The sequence below is a fragment of the Kogia breviceps genome, chromosome 8 (genome assembly GCF_026419965.1).
Source record: "Kogia breviceps isolate mKogBre1 chromosome 8, mKogBre1 haplotype 1, whole genome shotgun sequence".
NCBI lineage: Eukaryota > Metazoa > Chordata > Mammalia > Artiodactyla > Physeteridae > Kogia > Kogia breviceps.
The window spans coordinates 24,124,841-24,142,218 of NC_081317.1; the positions used below are offsets into that span (position 1 = coordinate 24,124,841).

A 17,378-nucleotide genomic window follows, 5' to 3' on the forward strand; every position below is an offset into this window, starting at 1 on the left:
GAATTAATAAGACTTTTTTTGTAAATTCTCTCCCAATGACCTGCATTCTTTGATAGCATTTTTAGAAGTTCCTTTGTAGGTTGGGTTGCGTGGTTTAAGATGTGTGGGAACATTTTGTTAAAGAGAAGAAAGACTGATGAAGTACCTGCTATAGTATGCCTCACTTGCGCTTCCCAAAGGGGAGGGCTGGCCACAGCCTGGATGTCTCCAAATTTAACTACATCCTCAGAAATAAGATATTCACACTTATTTTTCTTACTCTTTATTTTGGTGGTGAGCGATCTGCTTTAGAAGTGAAGAGTTGATGAGTTATTTCAGTGAATAGGGTATTTTAAGGTGTTTTATTTCAGTTATCTTTTCATTAGAGAAATTTAAAGAACAGTTTAGTAAATCTGTTTCAAGTTTTCAATACAAGAATTTTATGTTTCTCTGAAATAAAATGAATAAAGCATTCTCAGGCCATTGGAAAAATTGAAGCTATTATCAGATTTGGATAAAGTAGCCGGAAGCCTAGAAATACGGATTTTTCTGAATCACAGTATGATACTGTGTTTATTTTCTTTCCCTTTTATCTTTGGATGTTCTAGAGGGGTATTTGATGCTTCCCTCAAAATGGCTGGCTTCTACGGATTATACACCTGGCTGACTCATACTATATTTGGCATCAATATTGTCTTCATACCGTCAGGTAACAACTGTATCATAACTTCTGCTGTCCTCTATTTAAGGGACATTAAGCCACTTTACATACACTTACTGTCAGCTTCCTTAAATTTAAAATGCTAAATTTTGAGATCTAATCTAGTCCAGATTAGGAGCAGAAATATGATTTGGAATGTTGATTTATTGCTGTATCCCCAGTAGTTAAAACAATACCCAGCACATAGGAAGCACTGCATAAATAACAAATACTTATTTGTTAATTGAACGTACTTTCCAGAACATGTTCTGGAAAGGGATGAGTGTAAAGTAAGGTCCTTCAGTTAGCAGGGTTATTTTTGGTGTTTTTATTGAAATTACACTTCATTTTTATTAGAAAGAAGCAAGGTAAAGAATATACGTTCTTATCTGAGATTTAAAAACTAATTTCTGATTTGGCTTTGGAATCAGTACAAATATTTGACGAGTACTCTATAGTTATATTATAGGACTGAACAGTTGTCCTCTGGTATCCCTGAGGGTATGGTTTTAGGACCCCCTGAGGATACCAAAATATGTGGATGCTCAGGTTCTTTGGCCCTCTGTATTTGCAGGTTCCACATTTGAGGATATGGAGGGCCAACTGCATACGTATTAACTAACCATTGATTGAGAATAACAGCTGTGGGACACTAAAATTTTGTTGCCTAAGAACAGATTCATGAAGTAAACACACACCTCAGAAAGATTTTCATGATCCAGTTTGAAGATCTTGGACCTCATTCAACTAGCAAATTCAGTCAAACAGGGCATATCATTCCCCTAAAATTTGAGTTTGTATTTGTTTAACTTGTTCTGGTGGAAATTTTTAAGTAGTAGGAGCTAGTGATTAGATTCTGCTGTTTTGTTATTGCTTTGATGATGATGTTAAGTTGTTTGTTCTTCTTTTAATCTTTATTAGCTTTAGCAGCAATCCTTGGAGCAGTGCCATTTCTAGGCACATATTGGGCAGCAATACCTGCAGTTCTAGACCTGTGGCTTACACAAGGCTTAGGATGCAAAGCCATCTTACTGTTGGTTTTTCATCTCTTGCCGACATACTTTGTAGATACTGCCATCTATTCTGATATATCAGGGTAAGTATTCCACAGAACTTCTGCAGTTGGTGATGAATCACATCCAGGAATTTCTTTGGCCTTTTTTTAAGATTTTTTTTTTTTTCCTTTTGGGCGTGGGAGAAAGGACTGGTGGTAGGATTTTCAGTGAAGTAATCTTTTGTGATCCCACTGATATAATCAAAGTTTAATTAATATCATTTGTAAGGTATGCTATTTTGTTATAAGTTTTATTTACAATACATGAGACTAAAAATTGTGAATAATCCTCTGGTTTAGTGACATCTAACCGAGGAAAAAAGTATTATTGTACATACTTCAAAAGAAAAGTATTTTAAGTATGATAACAAGTTAGTAGTTATTTTCAGAACTTCTTTGCTTTCGGAGAAACACATTATTAGGTTGTAAGTTTGAGGATTTCCACATAAAATGAAACCTCATCAAGTTCGTATCTGACAAGCAGTGCTTTCTTACTTTAGATATTATAGTATGGTTCTATGATGAATGCAGATTAAATTTAAGGCAGAAGCCAAACTTTGGCAATATAATAAATATCTGTCTGTTTTTATAGGTTTTGATGTCTCTTAGTAATTGCATTCAGTAAATCAAGCTGATTCGCATTTAGTCACATATCCAGATTAACATTGCTTATTACAATCTAGGATGTGACAAATATTGAATTTTATTTAGCTACTCAAATTCAGAATATGGCCCACTGAAACTATCATAATAGTTAATATTTTAAATTTTCTTTACGTAAAAGTCATCACAATAAGCGTAGACAGGGTCTAAGTTTACAGGAAGAGGACCCTTCAGTTAATTTGAAATTATGAAGAGACCAGTCATATGCTACCTTGTTTTCTCTCTAGTAAGTTAAAATAGAAAATAAGTGATATAGAACAACTAAGAAGCCCCAAAGTTCCAGAGCAACAAGAAACAAGCAACTCCATAAGCAAGCCTTAGGGGAACTTTTATGCCTAAAATATAAAGATAACAGGAGAACTTCATAGTGAGCTTAACTAACATTTAATAGTTGATATTTAAACCGTAAGAGTAGTTACATGATTTATAGTTAAGTGTTTTCATTTCTTTAAACTTTGCTGTAAATTTTATATCAGGGTTTTTAGCTAGAATTTAAGACTTAGATATAGTTCTATCTTAATAATAAAGTAACACCTTATTTAACCAACATCATTAAGAAATGAAAAATTTTACATAACTTGCTTTAGTTTATTTTGTAGTAAATTAAGCTTTTATTTAAAAGCTCCCACACTTTTTTTAAGCTTTAAGCATTTTTGACAAAAATTTTCCTTAAACGTATTGTTTAGGGAAAATGCTTGCTTACATAGTGTAACATGGAATATTGCCCTAAATCCTTTTTGGAATGAAGAAGACAAATAAATTACAAATACAATTTATTGGTTTCCTGAAGACTAGCTCACCTTCAATGTTACTGAATTGTAATACAGTACAGGATATCCTTCCAAGGTATTTAGTTATTAGTATTTAGTATTCACTAAATTGTTCTAATCATCTGTGTCTAGAAACTAGAAACAAACAAAATATACCTTATTTCTAAGTCCCTCTTATGTCAGTGGTCATAGGTTATTATCAGTGTGCTGTGCTGCTGTAATCTATAGGCATGCATCATTTTATTGTGCTTTGCTTTATTGGGCTTCGCAGATATTGCTTTTTTTTTTTTTTTTTTAAACAAATTGAAGGTTTGTGGCAATGCTGTGTTGAGCAAGTCTATTGACGCCATTTTTCCAACAGCATTTGCTCACTTTGTGTCTCTGTGTCATTTTGGTAATTCTTGCAATAGTTCAGACTTTTTTATTATCATGTTTTTTATGATGATCTGTGATCAGTGATCTTTGATGTTACTATTGTAACATCATGTATTGGGGTGCTATGAACTACACCCATATAAGTTGGCAGACTTAATTGATAAATGTCGTATGTGTTTTGACTGCTCCACCAACCAGCCGTTCCCTTATCTTCTCCCTCTCCTTGGGTATCCCTAGTCCCTGAGATACAGCAATACTGAAATAAGGCCAATAAATAACCTTACAGTGGCCTCTAAGTGTTCAAGTGAAAGGAAGAGTCAGACATCTCTCAAATCAAAGTCTAGAAATGATCAAACTTAGTGAAGAAGGTATGTTGAAAGCTAGGCCTCCTGAGTCAGTTAGCCAAGTTGTGAATGTAAAGGACAAGTTCTTGAAGGAAGTGAAAAGTGCACACACATGGTAAAAAAAAGCAAAACAGCCTTTTTGCTGATATGGGGAAAGTTTTGGTGTTCTGGATGGAAGATCAGACCAGCCACAACATTCCCTTAAGCCAGAGCCTAATCTGGAGGAAGACCCTAACTCTTCTCAATCCTGTGAAGGCTGTGAGAGGTGAGGAAGCTGCAGAAGAAATGTTTGAAGCTAGCAGAGGTTGGTTCGTAACGTTTAAGGAAAGAAGCTGTCTCCAGAACATAAAAGTGCAAGGTGAAGCAGCAAGTGCTGAAGTGGAAACTGCAGCAAGTTATCCAAAAGGTCTAGCTAAAGAGAAATAATGAAAGTGGCCACATTAAACAGATTTTCAGTGTAGACGAAACAACTTTCTATTGGAAAAGGATACCACCTAGGACTTTCAATGCCTGGCTTCAAAGCTTGAAAGGACAGGCTGGCTCTATTGCTAGGGGCTGATGCAGCTGGTAACTTTAAATTGAAGCCAGTGCTCATTTACCATTCCCAAAATCCCAGGGCCCTTAAGAATTGTGCTAAATCTACTCTGCCTGTGCTCCAGAAATGAAACAACAAAACCTCAATAATAGCACATCTATTTGCAACATGGTTTACTGAATATTTTAAGCCTACTCTTGAGACCTACTGGTCAGAAAAAAGTGATTCCTTTCAAAATACTATGGCTTATTTGACAATGTACCCAGTCACCCAAGACCTCTGATGAAGATGTACAATGAGGTTAATGTTGTTTTCATGCCTGTATCACAACATCCATTCTGCAGCCTGTGGTTCAAGGAGTAATTTCAACTTTCAAGTCTTATTATGTAAGACTTTACCCAGATCCTCCGATGGATCTGGGTAAAGTCAATTGAGAACCTTCTGGAAAGCATTCAGCATTCTATATGCCATTAAGAACACTCGTGGGCTTCCCTGGTGGCGCAGTGGTTGAGAGTCCGCCTGCCGATGCAGGAGACATGGGTTCGTGCCCCGGTCCGGGAAGATCCCACATGCCGCGGAGCGGCTGGGCCCGTGAGCCATGACCGCTGAGCCTGCGCGTCTGGAGCCTGTGCTCCACAACAGGAGAGGCAGGCCACAACAGGGAGAGGCCCATGTACGACAAAAAAAAAAGAACACTCGTATTTCATGGGAAGAGGTCAAAATATCAATATTAACAGAAGTTTGGAAAGAGTTGATTCCAACCCTCATGGATAACTTTGAGGGGTTCAAGACTTCAGTGGAAGAAGTAACTGCAGATGTGGTGGAAATAGCAAGAGAACTAGATTTAGAAGTGGAGTCTGAAGATGTAACTGAATTACTGCAGTCTTATGATAAAACTTTAACTTTCTTTGCTTATGGATAAGCAAAGAAAGTGGCTTCTTGTGATGAAATCTACTTCTGGTAAAGATGCTGTGAAGATTGTTGAAATGGCAACAAAGGATCTAGTGTATTACATAAACTTGGTTGATAAAGCAGAAGCAGAGTTTGAAAGGATTAACTCCCATATTGAAAGAAGTTCTGTGGTGGGTAAAATGCTCTCAGACAGCATTGCGTGCTACAGAAAAATCGTCGATGAAAGGAAGAGTCAGTGGATGCAGCAAAACTTCATTGTCTTGTTTTGAGAAATTGCCACAGCTGCCTTCAGCTGTGCCTTCAGCAACCAATCACGCTGATCAGCCAGCAGCCGTCACTATCGAGACAAGACTCGACACTAGCAAAAGGATTACAATTTGCTGAAGGCTCACATGATAGTTAACATTTTTACCAATCAGGTATTTTTAAATTAACGTATGTACATTTTTTAGACATAATGCTATTGTATACTTAAAAGACTACAGTACAGTGTAAACATAATTTTTATATACTCTGGGAAACCAGAAATTTCGTGTGACTCACTTTATTGTGATATTTGGCTTTATTATGGTGGTCTGCAACCAAACCTGCAGTATCTCCGAGGTCTGCCTGTGTCTTATTTCATTCCAATTATGTAAGTGATACTGTGATAAGCTGGAAGACAGTTATGACTCTCCTATGAAATAAAAATCTTGGGCTTTTTAACAAATATTTTCCTCATGAGGCCTTTTATCACTGCCTGTGTTAAAATCTGTATTTTAGGAGGTGGCTAGAAGTCTAACTTACGAATAACAGGGATGTCATTGTATTGTTATCATCTTAAAAAAAAAGCATAATTAGTTGAACTACACACTTAATTGTGCCCACTTAATTTTTCTAGATGGAGGTAAACCTAACAGGTAGATTATATAACCAGTCCTAAGCTGACATTAATCCACCTCAGACAGCCCTGAAATGGTACCTGTTAACATTGCTGACTTCACTCCTTCCGTTGCTGGACCTATAAAAAGGCAAACGTCACACATGTAGGCAAGAAAATTTTTGCATCTTGTTATCTGCCTTGAGGTGATCTGAAGAAAGCTGATAATGCAATCAAAAGGCAGGTGTATTACAGAGTGAACATTGTGTTAGAGAGTGTATTTCCGACTTACTCCAAGGTTTATGTTTGTTAAAAGTCACGAGTAATCTGTGTGCTCTTTATTCCAGAGGTGGCCATCCTTACTTGACAGGCTTGGCAGTGGCTGGAGGAGCGTACTACCTGGGCCTGGAAGGAGCAATCATTGGGCCCATACTTCTCTGCATACTTGTGGTCGCTTCCAATATCTATAGTGCTATGTTAATGAGTCCCACGAATTCAGTACCCACACCAAACCAGACCCCGTGGCCTGTTCAGACTCAGCGGTGAGTTACAGCAGAATGATCATAGACTGTGTATGAAATTGAACTAACGTGTCTCATTATTTTTCACCTGCATACAGTCTGTTAGGATACAGAGTATTTCAGTTCCTCTGCTCTACTAAAGATTGAAGACACTAAGTAAATAGAAATCATTTGGGGTGTAGACTTTTGGGTTTCACATATCAGGATCATTTAAAAACCGACTGGGTCTGGGCTTCCCTGGTGGCTCAGTGGTTGAGAATCCGCCTGCCAATGCAGGGGACACGGGTTCGTGCCCCGGTCCGGGAAGATCCCACGTGCCGCGGAGCGGCTGGGCCCGTGAGCCATGGCCGCTGAGGCTGCGTGTACGGAGCCTGTGCCTCGCAACGGGAGAGGCCTGCATACCGCAAAAAAAAAAAAAAAAAAAAAAAAATCAAAAACCGACTGGGTCAGAATTGTTAATGTCATGAAAAACCAAAAATAAATAAATTTTAAAGGACCATTTTGAGACAGTGGTGTACTAGATTGAAGGAGACTTAGGGAATAGGACAACCAAATGCAGTGCATGGGTCCGTGACAGGATCCTGGATTGGGGAATGGAGAGAATCTATAAAGAACATTTCCGAAGCAGTTGGAGAAATTGATTATGGACCATATATGAAATAATATTGTATTGATGTTAAATTTCTTAGGTCTGACAGTGATACTTCGGTTATGTAGCAGAATATCCTTTAGGGATGAGATGTCAAACTGAGAGGGAGAAAGTGACTGTAGCAAAATGTTCCCACCTGGTGAGTCTAGATGAAGGACAGACATGGCCGTTAGTTGTACTACTCTTTCAGTTTTTCTGTAGGTTTATTTATATACTATTTAATTTATATATATTTATTTATATACTGTAGTATTCCAGTGTGTGAATATACCACAATTTATTTATTCAGGGTAGTATTGATGGACATTTGGGTAGTGTCCAGTTTAGGACTGTTATGAATCAGGCTGCTATGAACTTTCCAGTCCTTGGCTTTTGGTGAACATGAGTACTTACTTCAGGTGAGTATATACCAGCAGGGGAATGGCTGGGACTACATCTGGTTTAACTTCAGTGGATACTTGCAAAACAGAAACTAAGTCTCAGAATATAGGATTTTAACTTTCCAGAGACTATACTGCATTGCCCTTTTTATTTTCAGTTGGAAAAGAATTTTTTTGTTGCATATTGTAGTGTAATTAAGGAGTCATTAACCAGTTGATTCTGAAAATGTATTTAGTGAAACTATTTTTATTTAAAATTCTTCTAAAATGTTCTGCTCATTTCACTTTAAGTGTTGTATTTTGTGAAGAAAGACATAGTCCTTTAACCCAAAACAAGTAGAATAAGGTTTCTGAGTTAGAGCTAGTTGGTCAAAAGGCCATCTTAGTTAATTCTAGGCACTTATTTGATGGCAGTGAAATATCAGTTTCCTGAAGAAGAATGTAAAGAAGAGGTACTTAGAGGTTTTAACAAAGACGTCACCAGTTTGGGGGTGGTTACACTATGATATCCTTTCCTGCCTTTGCTCTTAAAGGCAGGTACTGGGTTCTTGAGAAGTCAGTGGACAGTTACTTGAAAGCAGTAGAGAGCATTTGCTGAGTGGATACCATATTCCTTGGGCTCACGAAACAAGAAGTAAAAAGAAAACTGGTTGATCAATATTTTGCTGTTATTTTAGAAAAAGACTTTTGATGATTCCAGGTTGGTAGAGCAAGAGTTAGTTTCTAAGGTGAAACAAAAGAAGCTAATATGAATCCTTCTAGAGGCAAATGACCCCTTTCCCCTGGTTCCCTTCTGAAGGCAGAATGTTGTTAATTAAGTGGTATGGGGGTTTGAAAAAATAATGTAAGGACCGATGTAGCTGTAATCTTTTTCCTTCGAAGTTATGGATGTATATAGTTTAAAAGAGTCAAAAATTTCTGTAAAGCTTGTGAAAAATAGCAGTCCTTTGCCTTCTCCCTGCCCCTTCCTTTCCTCTCTAAGAGGAACCACTTTCGACTCTATTTGACGTTTACCTCCATATCTTGAAATTGTGTTTATTTCTTGATTTTTTTTCATGTATTGGCATTGTTTACTTCCCACTTGGAAAGTGAGAAATTATCTCTTTTACTAACCATCCGCCCAATATTACTAAACTGTGATATTGGTTAGATCAGTATTCAGTGTTTACATTATTATGGCTCTGTAAATTACATTCATATTTAAGCCTTCTTGTATATTGTCTATAGTTCCTTACCTACACAACATTTTGCTTTCCTTTGTGTTATAAAGATACTGTTTTTTATTTGCTTTGTTTTCTGTGAACTTATAATTAGTCCAATGCCAGGCTTTGCACCAGGTATTTACCTCTCCTCTCACTCAGCATGCTCAGTTGCGTCTGGTTTGCTGTAAGTGTTATCTTCCTGAAGAAGTCGCTCCTGGATTGTTCTCATCTGCTCCAGCAGAGTTGTACAGCTGTCACCCTGGGGATTCCCTCAGCTCTCCCCTCTGTTGGAATCCTTATTTCCCATATGATTTCCCAATATTGTTTTCTTTCTTGATTTATTCCTGCTTTTTGTTGGAGCACATCCTCCTGTAGATTTTTGGGAAAGAATGCATGGGAGGTAAATTTGGAGGATGATACATGTCTGAAAAAAAGGCTTCTTCTAAAGTCATACTTCCTCAGTAGTTTGCCTGGGTAGATAATTCTATGTTTAAGATTTTTTCCCTTTAGAACTTTATTTCTTCATTGTTTTCTAGCTTTCATGGTTGTTAAAATTCTGAAGCCTTTCTGGTTCCTGATTCTTTGTAATTTAACTGTTTGAAAACCTATAGGATCTTTTTTGTTGTTTTTAATCTATTTTGTTGTTGTTGTTCCAATTGGCACTGGTATCAAGTGCCTTTGTGACCTTTAAAACTGGAAATTTATGTTCTGTGCTTCTGAAATTTTTCTTCAGTTATTTTATTAATGATTTCCTTCTCTCCCTTTCAAAACTACTTTTATTTTGGTGCTGACCCGCATATACTGTTCATATCATTTTTTAACCTTTTCTCTGATGTTCTTCTGGTTCTGTCTTTTTGGTTCCCATTTTCTGGGTGATTTCTCCAACTTTATCTTCTGACACCTTCTTAGAGGTCTCCATTTCTGCTATCATATTTTTTGGGGGTCTGGTTTATTGAGGTATTATTTGTATAAATAAAATTTACCTTTTTTGGCATATAGGTCTGTTACTTTTCTATGATACATAACAAATTTCCACTAACTTTGTGGCTTAAAACAACATACATTTATATTAAAGTCCATGAGTCAGGAGTACAGGCATAATTCGTCTTCTGCTTAGGATCTGCCAAGGCTATGGTCAAGGTGTAAGCTTGGGCCGGGATTTCATCTGCAGATTGGGGAGCCCTTTTCCAAGCTTGTCTGTTGTTGACAGAATTCCTTTGCTTGCAGTTGTAGAACTGAGGCTTGTAGCTTCTAGAGGCTGCCCCTTTCCATAGGCATTTCATAACATGATGCTTGCTTCTTCAAGGCCAGCAGGAGAGTATTTTTCTGACTTCTGTCTCTGATTTGCTAAGACCCTTTTTGTAAAGGGCTCACCTGATTAGACCTAGCCCACTGAACATATTGCCATTTTGATTAAAGTCAATTGCTTAGGGACCTTGATTACATCTGTAATATCCCTTCACCTTCACCATATTAACACAACATAATCACAATAGCAAGTATCGGATATTTTTGACTACTGGCTTATGTTAAGAGTGAACTACTCAGGATCTGTGGGTTGGTTATTAAGTGTGTTACCATAATATAATCTGCCAGGACCATTGTCTTGTGCAACCCTTGATGTCAGTGCTTTTTGGTTTCCCTCTGGGGCTGCTAAATTCCTCAGAGAAGGATCTTTTAATCTCCTGCCCAGAGTTTGACAGCTTGATCTTACTGCTTTTTAAGCACACTTTAAAGCAGCCCTTCTGTGTTTAGTCCCACCTTCAACCCCACTTCCAAAGTTACTTGATATCACCAATTCCTGAGCCTTATGGGCAATTTTGCTGATTAACTCCTGGCTTAGGATTCAGCTTTTTAGGTTATGCTGGGTCATAGCAGTTGTTCATCTGCTTTCCATCTTCTAAAAATTTGTTGCTCTTAACCTTTTGTGTTCTCTTTTTTCTCCTCTTTTTTTCAGGTATGTTTGTGCCTTTAAAAAAAACACTTTTTACTGGCATTCTAATGGGGTTTTGAGAAGGCCTGAAGGAACTATGTGTTCAACACAGCACTTTCTAGTGGAAAGTCTAAGTGACCTCTTAAATAGTAACGAACAACCACCACTGACATTTATTGGGACTCAGCATGCCAAGTCCTGTGATAAAACTTTACCTGCGTTGTCTTATTTTACTTACTCTGTCCAGTGTTTTCATGTGAGGTTAGGAAAGATTGTTTTCCATATTTTATAAAGGAAGAAATCAAGGCTTAGAGAAGTTAGCTTGCCTCTAGTCACATAGTAATAAGCAGGTGAGCTGGTGTGTTTTGACTAAAGATCTTTCTTTTCCTTAATCATCCCCCCCACCCCCCCACCCCCCGCAAGAAAAAACATTCTCCTGTTTCCTTCCTCAGTAGGTGTTACCCTCTAATTGTATGTGCCAGTGTGTGGTCATCCTTACGACTTTCCATCTCCTCGGTAATCATCTTCACCAACTCCTATCAGTTTTTTTTGTTTTTTATTTATTTATTTATTTATTTTTTGCGGTACGCGGGCCTCACTGTTGTGGCCTCTCCCGTTGCGGAGCACAGGCTCCGGACGCGCAGGCTCAGCGGCCATGGCTCACGGGCCCAGCCGCTCCACGGCACGTGGGATCCTCCCGGACGGGGGCACGAACCCGCGTCCCCTGCATCGGCAGGCGGACTCTCAACCACTGCGCCACCAGGGAAGCCCATCTCCTATCAGTTTTATCTTAAATCTATCCTTTCTGCTTTTTCTCCAATTCCACCTGCCCTGGGCCTAGCTGTCAGGTTTCTCACCTGGACTGCTGCAGGCATCTCAGTCTCTCAGCTGGTCTCTCAGTGTCCACTCTTACTGTCCTCCAGTCCCTTTTCCATACTGCAGCGGATGTTTTCTTTTCAGAATGGAGGCATATCTGGTCGTGCTTGCCAAAACTGGCCTCCCATTGTTCTTACAAGGAAGATCAAAATCCTTCCAAGGCCCTACATGATCTACCTGTGCCTGCTTCACGAATTCTGAAACATTTTCCCCTGTCTGAGCTGCAGCCACATTGCCCTTGTGTCAGGGCCTCAGTGACACCAGCTCCATTCAAACTCTAGGACTTGAAGCATGCTGCTCTCTCTGTCTGGACACTCTCCCCCTCCCCCATCTTTCCTTGCCTAGTTAACTCCTAATCATTCTTCAGATCGCAACTCAAATGTCAGTTCATAGGAGAAGCTTTCCCTACCCTCAAGATTAGGTTACGCCCTTCTGCTAGTTTAATGCTCTTACAGATAGCACCTTGTACTTTTCCTTTCCTGTACAACTCTCACTTATACACTTGATTCTTTGTCTTTTCCCGCTTGACTGTGGTTGCTGTTACTGCAGGGTCACGTCCATGTTAGTTACTGGTGTATCCACAGCACCTGTCAACCTTGGAACGTGCTCTCTTCCTAGATGAAGGAATGAATGGGCTGTGAGGGAATAGTCTCTACAGAGACGTCAGCTGTGGAAGGGTTTGGCTTGTCTTAGGAACTCTCATGTTGTTACAGTGTGATTGATAATGGAGGGTGGATTGTTCATTCCATTAGGCACATATACCTTCTAATTGCAGATGCAGGCGCTGGTGGCTGAGAAGACCCATTTGCACGGCTATTTCTGTGTACTGCCATGTATCTTCAGACGGATGAATGACTGTCCACCTAAGGAAAGATGAAGGAGGGTGGACCCCTTTTCTCTGCTTCTCACTGTTGATCGTGGTGGTTGCACTATTTCACAAGGGTGAATGTCACAGACACAGCACAACTTTGGGCTCCCAACTATTTTGGCCTTGATTCAATAATCAGAACCTATTGCTTCCCCTGTTCTCTATTAACACTGGGGCTGCTTGGGAGGTGTGGGGAAAGATCAAAACACCCTGCAGTCACACATTTTCAAGTACTTTCTTGATTTTTGGACAGGATAATCAGACTTGATTTGATGTACTTATTTCACTCCTACCAAAAAATGAGCAGCAATCTCTGAATATTAAAGCTCAGAAAAACCTGTAAGGAGAAAGTAAGGGCATGTCACAGGAACTCCTGTGGGAATGCTGTTCGCTGTATGCAAGTTTTCCTTTGCCCTCTTGTCATCCCTTGTTATGACTGGAGGTGACAGCTGGAATGTGGCCCTTTAGGAACTCAGCTTTTTCTTTTTCTAGGACAGAGTAATTAGTAACTCATTGCTGTTTTTAGAAGCATGATCTTAACCTGACTGTGATTATCTTTCATGATTTAATACCCAAAGTTCAATCAAAGTTCAGTATCTTTTCATAAGAGAAATTACAAATGGTCCCCAACTTAAGGAGGTTTAACTTATGATTTTTTTTCAACTTTGTGATGGTGTGAAAGGGATACACATTCAGTAGAAACTGTACTTAAAACTTTGAATGTTGGTTTTTTTCCTGGGCTAGCGATATGCGGTACGATACTCTCTCGGCATGCGGGGCAGTGGCAGCGGCAGCTCCCGGTCAGCCGCTCGATCAGGTAAAGAAACAACCGGTCGGCCTACAACCATGCAGTACCCAGACAGCCGTTCTGTTCTTCACTTTCAGTGCAGCATTCAGTCAATTACATGAGCTACTCAACACTTTATTGTAAAACTGGCTTTGTGTTAGATGATTTTGCCCAACTGTAGGCTGGCTAATGGAAGTGTTCTGAGCGTGTTTAAGGTAGGCTTGGCTAAGCTATGATGTTTCGTAAGTTAAGTGTTTTCAACGCTTTTTGACTTAGGATATTTTCAACTTACAGTGGGTTTATTGGGACGTAATACCACCCTAAGTCAAGAAAGATCAGTATTTGGCAGTTAAGCTATGGTGTAACACATCCTGCCTTTTATAGAGCAAGAAGTTATTTTTGTCTTTGCAAAATAAAATATGAAGATGTTCTCCAAAAAACAGTCACCACTCCTCCAGATTTTTTTTTTTTTCTGTACGCGGGCCTCTCACTGTTGTGGCCTCTCCCGTTGCGGAGCACAGGCTCCGGATGCGCAGGCTCAGCGGCCATGGCGCACGGGCCTAGCCATTCCGCGGCACGTGGGATCTTCCCGGACCGGGGCACGAACCCGTGTCCCCTGCATCGGCAGGCGGATCCTCAACCACTGCGCCACCAGGGAAGCCCACTCCTCCAGATCTTTACATTAACCTTAAGGATTTCAGTTGGAGTGTACTCCCCATTATTCCAGTTTAGGATAATGAGGGAAAAAAGAGAACTGGAGATGGGAAGGGAGCTGTACTCTACTTCCACTGGTGGTTGCTTCTCCTTTGACACTGTCACTTAAAAACTTTCCTGAATCTGTTCATTCCTCTGTCTTCCCAATGGTGTTGACCCAATGCCAGGATTTCTTCAACATCCTCTTCACTGGTCCCTGCCTCAAGTCTTAGTTCCCTCCCATCTTGTTCTCTGGTTTTTCTGGAGCATAACTGTTAAATGCCCCTGCTGCTTAAAATTCCCATGATGGCTTCCCATGGCCTTCAGCATGAAGTTGAAACTTTAAATTGGCCCATCAGACTTTTCGTGCCTTCTGTCTGCCTCAGCAGACTCATCTCTCTCTGTTGCCTGCCTTACGTTTTCTTTTCTAGCCATATTGAACTTGTTTAGTTTCCTGGAGTCAGTGAGATCTTTGCACATGTTTTCCCCTCTGTAAAGAATACTACCCCCTTTCTAGCCAAGTCCAGTATCATAACCTTTACTTAAAGTACTCTTCTTTGGAGAAGCATTACTAGAACTCTCTAGACTAGATATGATGTCCCTGCTATGTGTTCCCATAGCATCTTCCACTTATCGTATTGCAGCTTAATACCTATTATATAAATGAGTGTTTGTCTTTCCACTAATTGGTAAGTTTTCTGAAGGTAGGAACTTTGTCTAACTCGTTTACAGCTGTGTTACCATTCCTGGCGTGGTGTTTGGCAAATAGAAAGTGCTCAATGAAAATTTGATGAATAATAGATTAATGAAACCAAGAGCAGATCAGATTAAAAGATTTTTGCAGTATAACTGTGAGGCTGATAAAAAGAGGAGGGGCCATGGTAAACTCCAGCCTTAGAACTTTATTCCAAATTTTTGGAAGGGAAGGAATGTACATAATAGTGATGACATGTGCTCTGTCACAAGATGTGCGGGTGAGGGTCTAGGAGATACACACTTGCTATCCTGAGCCAACGAAAGTAAGTTAAACATCCACAATTTACTCTGCTTCTCTGGGAGGCTGGGAGTCAACAACTCTTGAGTTGTTAAAGCAGAAAGATTTAAACATTCACACAAATGGATATTTTAAAATCTCATTGAAACTTTAGGGGAAGCAGATCCCAAAATATTTCCAAGGAGCAGAGATTGTAAATGAGAAATCACACCGCACAATCTCCATTGCTCTTAAAGGAACTGTAAAATGTTAACAGCAGTCCTCTGTCCCCCCTAGTCTCATGTGGCCCCATTCTGCATTGCTTGTTCTTAAGAAATTCTACCACTGTGGTTCAAAGGAGCATAATAATCCTTATGGTTTGGGAAAGAATACTGTATTTAGACGGTTTAGGTAGGACATTTGCCATTTTTAGAAATACTGTTAAGGAAATTCCCTGGCAGTCCAGTGGTTAGGACTCGGCACTTTCACTGCCAAGGGCCTGGGTTCAATCCCTGGTTGGCGAACTAAGATCTTGAAAGCTGTGCATTGAGGCAAAAAAAAAAAAAAAAAAAAAAAGAAAAGAAAGAAGGAAATACTGTCAATGCAATATTTATTCCTTTGTTTCTTCCTAATCTAGAGAGTTACAGATTTATGAGCCCTGCAGATTAGTTAGTACTGTGCCTTTTGATGAAGCCAGAAAGAAATTATTTCTCTATCTCTAGCTTATGGAGTTTGTTTTCCAGGAGATAATTGAGGTTCAGTTAAGTTCAGTGTTACTTCTATGGGGTTTTATACACACACAGCCCCCACGGTCACCACCTTAAACATCTAGAGAAAATACACTGTTGAGATAGAAAACACTTAGCAACTGTTTTCTTAGCTTGCTTCACTTTGTTTTCTTTCTTCTGAGTCCTTCTGGAGACTTTCTTGGCCTGGAGGTGGAATTGAATAGCAGGTATGAATTTCAAGGTCACAGCTAAGCTTACTTGTCAACGGAAAGCAGTCGCCAGGCGAACCCCAGTCTTAATCTTATTTCATGCATCTTTGCCCTGAGGCAGAAATTTTCATTCATAATTTAGGGGAGTTGAAGAGTTAGAGATTCAAATTTGCAGGTATCTTAGAAAGTTGAAAAGATATCAAAGAATGAGTTTACAAACTGTTTTGGGTGTTGGAAAATGCTTTGAAATATTGGCAAGTTTTTGGTTATTGGTTTTAAAGATTTTCCAGGGCTTCCCAGAATTAAGTGCTACTTGAAATTCATATAGTCTGAGGCAACTTGCAGCCAGCTTTGCCTATACACAAATGTAAAAACAAAAATTTAGGTGAGACTGAAAAATAGATATATAAATAAATGGGTAGATAGCTATCTAGAGCAATGGTTCTGGGAGGAGGGTGTGATTTCGCTCCCCTCAGGGGGTGTTTGGCAATGTCTAGAGACATGTTCATCATCAGAGCTGTAGTAGGTGGAGGCAGGGATGCTGCTAAACATCTTACAATGCACAAAATGGTCAACAGTGCTGCTGCTGAGAAACCCTGGTTTGATGGATGTAGAGATAGATGGATATTAATATATATATAAAACATTTGTGTCTGTATAAATCTTAGTTTGGGGGAATTTTTCTCCAGGTATAAATAAGAATAAGGAAAGAAATTCATTCCAATTCTGTGACCTATCAGCATAATATTCAACATGGGGTTCAGTCATGTCACATATAAACCCTTTCAGAGCCACAGGAACCATAGCCAGGAAGCTTACCCGTTCCTCAAAGCTGTTCCTTCATGCAGTGAAGGAGCCTTGAGATAACTGAGCATCCTTGAATGTAATCTTTTTTCTGTAACATTTTACCTGTGCCCCTCTTGACATTAAAGTACTTCCTACATTGTGCTAAAGGGTTAGTCTTTAATTTACCTCTGCCCTGCCTGTTGAACCCTCCTAATTGGTGATATTGTTGTAAAGGAGTAAGGCAACCTCTAAAAGGATGGTAATAAACTTGTGCTTCATATCTGTATCGGTTAAGATAGATTTGCCTGTATTTTTTTTTTTTTTTTTTGTGGTACGCGGGCCTCTCACTGCCGCGGCCTCTCCCGTTGCGGAGCACAGGCTTCGGACGCGCAGGCTCAGCGGCCATGGCTCACGGGCCCAGCCGCTCCGCGGCACGCGGGATCCTCCCGGACCGGGGCACGAACCCGCGTCCCCTGCATTGGCAGGCGGACTCTCAACCACTGCGCCACCAGGGAAGCCCTGATTTGCCTGTATTATAACCAAAAAACAAACTCAAAAAAATCCACCATCAGTAGAACTTAA

At 39.7% G+C, this 17,378-nt stretch overlaps 1 protein-coding gene across 2 annotated transcripts in view; it reads left to right on the plus strand.

The window, feature by feature from the left end:
- The window catches only part of TMEM245 (transmembrane protein 245), a 104,646-nt gene that overhangs the window by 81,292 nt on the left and 5,976 nt on the right, over positions 1-17,378 (plus strand). For both annotated transcript variants that reach the window (XM_067040994.1, XM_067040995.1), the window contains 3 exons: positions 588-688; positions 1,601-1,775; positions 6,539-6,733. In XM_067040994.1, coding sequence (XP_066897095.1) covers positions 588-688; positions 1,601-1,775; positions 6,539-6,733 — 471 coding nt within the window. The remainder of the gene's footprint in view (positions 1-587; positions 689-1,600; positions 1,776-6,538; positions 6,734-17,378) is intronic.